General features: G+C 42.1%; 1 protein-coding gene across 1 annotated transcript; it reads right to left on the bottom strand.

Moving 5' to 3' along the window:
- Positions 1-386: 386 nt before the first annotated feature.
- On the bottom strand, positions 387-3442 carry LOC109202148 (filamin-B-like). The gene is made up of 4 exons (XM_019358511.2): positions 2372-3442; positions 1072-1216; positions 808-997; positions 387-727 (listed from the first exon to the last, which is right to left on the bottom strand). The coding sequence occupies exons 1-4, from the start codon at positions 2527-2529 to the stop codon at positions 591-593; spliced, it is 630 nt and encodes a 209-aa protein (XP_019214056.1). The 5' UTR covers positions 2530-3442; the 3' UTR covers positions 387-590.
- Positions 3443-3647: the final 205 nt, after the last annotated feature.

Below are 3647 nucleotides of genomic sequence, written 5' to 3' on the forward strand. Positions count from 1 at the left end.
GTCACAGAGCAGCTGTATTTGTACTGACATTAGATTACACACAGGTGCACTCTATTTAGTCATTAGCACTCATCAGGCAATGTCTATGGGCAACTGACTGCACTCAGACCAAAGGTGGCTGAATAATTACGCACACCCCACTTTTCAGTTATTTATTTGTAAAAAATGTTTGGAATCATGTATGATTTCCGTTCCACTTCTCACGTGTACACCACTTTGTATTGGTCTTTCACATGGAATTCCAATAAAATTGATTCATGTTTGTGGATGTAATGTGACAAAATGTGGAAAAGTTCAAGGGGGCCGAATACTTTTGCAAGCCACTGTATAAAAAGTTATTAATATTTTTTTTATTCAACCATTGCTCATTTTTAATAACATTCATATAGTAATATAATCTTTAATGTAGGCTATATTATATTCTCAGTGTGAAATGACACTAGTCTCATAACTACATTAGCTAATTGATTTAATTGTGTATCTGTGTTGCTAATGGGAATAATTTTCAGCTTTCTAAAGTAAAAGTCAGACTATTCCCTTTAAAGGTTAATCACTTCTGGCTTTAGCGGGCTTCATGGCCTTTGTGGACTTTACAGATCTTGCTGCAGTCCATATAACCCAACAATGTGCAGCAAATGAGGGCTGTGTTCCTCCAATGGTGCTGGCACTGAAATGGGATACAAATACATCTCCTCACCAAAAGCCAAAGTGGGATGCATGTCAGGACCTGGGGAAGGACACATTATATATAAATCAAATTGCTAAAACAATTAGATGCTTAATGTCAGACTCTCAGCAGTCACATACCACTCATGGCGCACCTGCTGGCAGCACCAGCTGATGTGGCATGGACTCTGTAGGGTGATGCTGGGATGTCATCACCTCCATATTTAATAATGATGGTGTACCAGCCTGCACAGTCGGGGACGTATGATACCCGGTATGTACCGTCACCGTTGTCATGGATGTTGGCCTGGTTATGTTTACCCCCCTGGTCCTGAAGAGGAAGGAACAGAAGTTAAAGTGAGATATCTGTTTTAGCGTGTGTATATAAGTGTGTCTGATACAGACTGTGATGAGCACGCTCAGTTGGCCCTGGCCACCATCTTTAGCATCAATGTTAAACTCAGCGGGAAATGTGGCAGAGACACTGCTGGTCAGCCCAGGGCCGCTGGCTCGTACTTTGCTGGCATCGTGAGTGGACAGAATCCAAAACCTGAAGAGACCGAAAGATCAGAGACAATCAGCAACAGTATGAACCACTGCAGCAACCAGATATCAAAAGGCCCAGATATTTTAGTTACAACCACCTGACCAGTTTATGCCAACTGGCAAGAGATATTTCTTTACTGGTCTCCGTTTAAATCCAGAATTTTATTTAAAATCCATGTCCTCACATACACGGTCCCAAATAATCAGTGTTCATCTTACCTTAAAGACCTGATAGTACCATATCACAGCATTAGAGTACTTCACTCTCACACTGCAGGCTTACTTGTTGTTCCTAGAATAATATAAGTAGAATTGGAAGCAGACCTTTCAGCTTTCAGGCACCTCCTCTGTGGAGCCAGCTCCCAGACTGGGTAAACAGAAACCCTCTCTACTTTTAAGATTAGGCATAAAACTTTGTCTTTGGCAAAGCTTATGGTTAGGGCGTGATCAGGTGACCCTGAATCCTCCCTTAGTTACGCTCCAATAGGTCTACATTTACGAGTTTCTTCTTCATTCACCTCGTGTTTATACCCCGCTATACATTTAATCATTAGTTATTATTAATCTCTGGCTCTCTCCCACAGCATGTCTTGTGTCCTGTCTTCCTCCCCTCACCCATACTCAGTCACACCAGATGGCCGCCCCTCCCTGAGCCTGGTTCTGCAGGAAGTTTCTTCCTGTTAAGAGGGAGTTTTACCTTTGCATTGTTGCCTTACTCATAGGGGTTCATTTGATTGTTGAATAGACAAATGAGAAGCACAACCTCTAAATTAGTTAGTCATTACCACACACAAAAAAAGATTCTGATGCTGAACTTTTTACTGTCTAACTTGTGCCAAATTAAAAAAAAAAAAAAATTTAATTTTAACCCAACCTCAAAATAAAATTTACAAAGAAGAAAAGACAGGACTTTGTACTTCATCCAATACTTAAAAAGGCCCAAAACATAGATCTTTGTCAGATGGCCGACAGACTAAACCCAGTGAGAATTAAGTCACCAAAGCAGGTAATAATAGTATCCTAACACTATCAATCATTTTTATTTTTCTCCTAAATCCCAACCCAGTAGATTTTTTGTTAGTACTCTCAGGGATATTGACCTTACTGGAGTCCACCACATCCTTTATTGGGAATTCCTGTAGACAGAAAAATTGGATACCTTTCTGGCTTGTCAGGAAGCTGGTGCCTCTCACTGGTCAGATCTTCGGAGACAGAGCATTCTGGATGGGCAGCATTTGGAGTCCCAGGAGCGTAAAAAACCACCCCCTTCATCTTGTTCCAGATGTTGTAAGTCAGGTTTCCCAGGTGCTTGGCCATATCTATAAGAGCTTTGAGACCAGCGGTGGATCATCCGTTGAGGGATACTGCTGGACACCTTTCAGTGTAGCTCTGTAGTTCTGCAGGAATGAGACATCTTTAGCTCTCAGCACTTCCTCTGCACCTCCTATCGTTTGTAAAAGAGCTGGCATCTCTCTGCTCAAAGCTGCAGTCTTCTCCTTTATCTTCTGACTCTTCTCTTGCTCTTCCTTCTTCAAAGCAGTGAGCCTGACCCTCTCTTCCTCGTGTAGAAACTGGTGAAACTTCTTAAACTGCTCCTTGATCTGCTTCTCTATGTGTTGATCTTGGAATTTAATGCATTGCTGTGTTATATCAAAGTTTCCTTGCACTTTTTGTAAGACCTTCAGTTTGTCCTGTAATGGTTTCAGGGCTTTCTGAAGCTCTTTCTTGTGATCCTGCACAGTCTCATCAATGGGTTTGAACTTGTGGGTCGACGTGTGCTCTCGAATCACGACAGATGACACATGCTGGCTCCTGATGGTCCAGACAAAAGAGTGAGTTTCTCGTGGTGCAGACTGCACAGAACCTCAGACTCCACTGAAGCACTCGGATCCCTCTCCTGTAAGTAAGCTTCAGTGTGGTTCTTTAGGACAAAGTTACAGGGTGGGTCACTCTGTTCAGATATATTCTTACAGACTGGACACTGCTGTTCCAGCTTCTGTGCCCAGCAGTTCTTCAGACACGTCTTGCAGAAGCTCTGGCTGCATATCAGGAAAACTGGATCCCTAAAGATGTCGTGGCAGACGGGACAGGAAAGATCCTCCTCGGACTGGAAAGACATCTTTTCTCAGAGAAGCTGAAAATACAGTTTTTCCTTGTCGTCTCTGTGTCAGTCTTCTGTCTTTAAGCTGAAGCTTCTCTCTTGCACTGCTTGTGCTTTTCTAAGAGGAAGAAGAAATTTCTGGTTTGGATAGCCAGATAAAGACTGCAGTTTAAACAGAACAAAGGTGCGTTTTACTGTTAACCAACAACTGAAAAATATTTAGATGGTAGATGTGTCACTTATTTATGTAATGTTTAACTGTGATTGCGAGGTACTGTCAGTCTGTCAGAGCTCGTTAATAGTACATCCAATGTGGGAGAAAGTTTGAAAACTA

Source organism: Oreochromis niloticus, linkage group LG5 (genome assembly GCF_001858045.2).
Source record: "Oreochromis niloticus isolate F11D_XX linkage group LG5, O_niloticus_UMD_NMBU, whole genome shotgun sequence".
NCBI lineage: Eukaryota > Metazoa > Chordata > Actinopteri > Cichliformes > Cichlidae > Oreochromis > Oreochromis niloticus.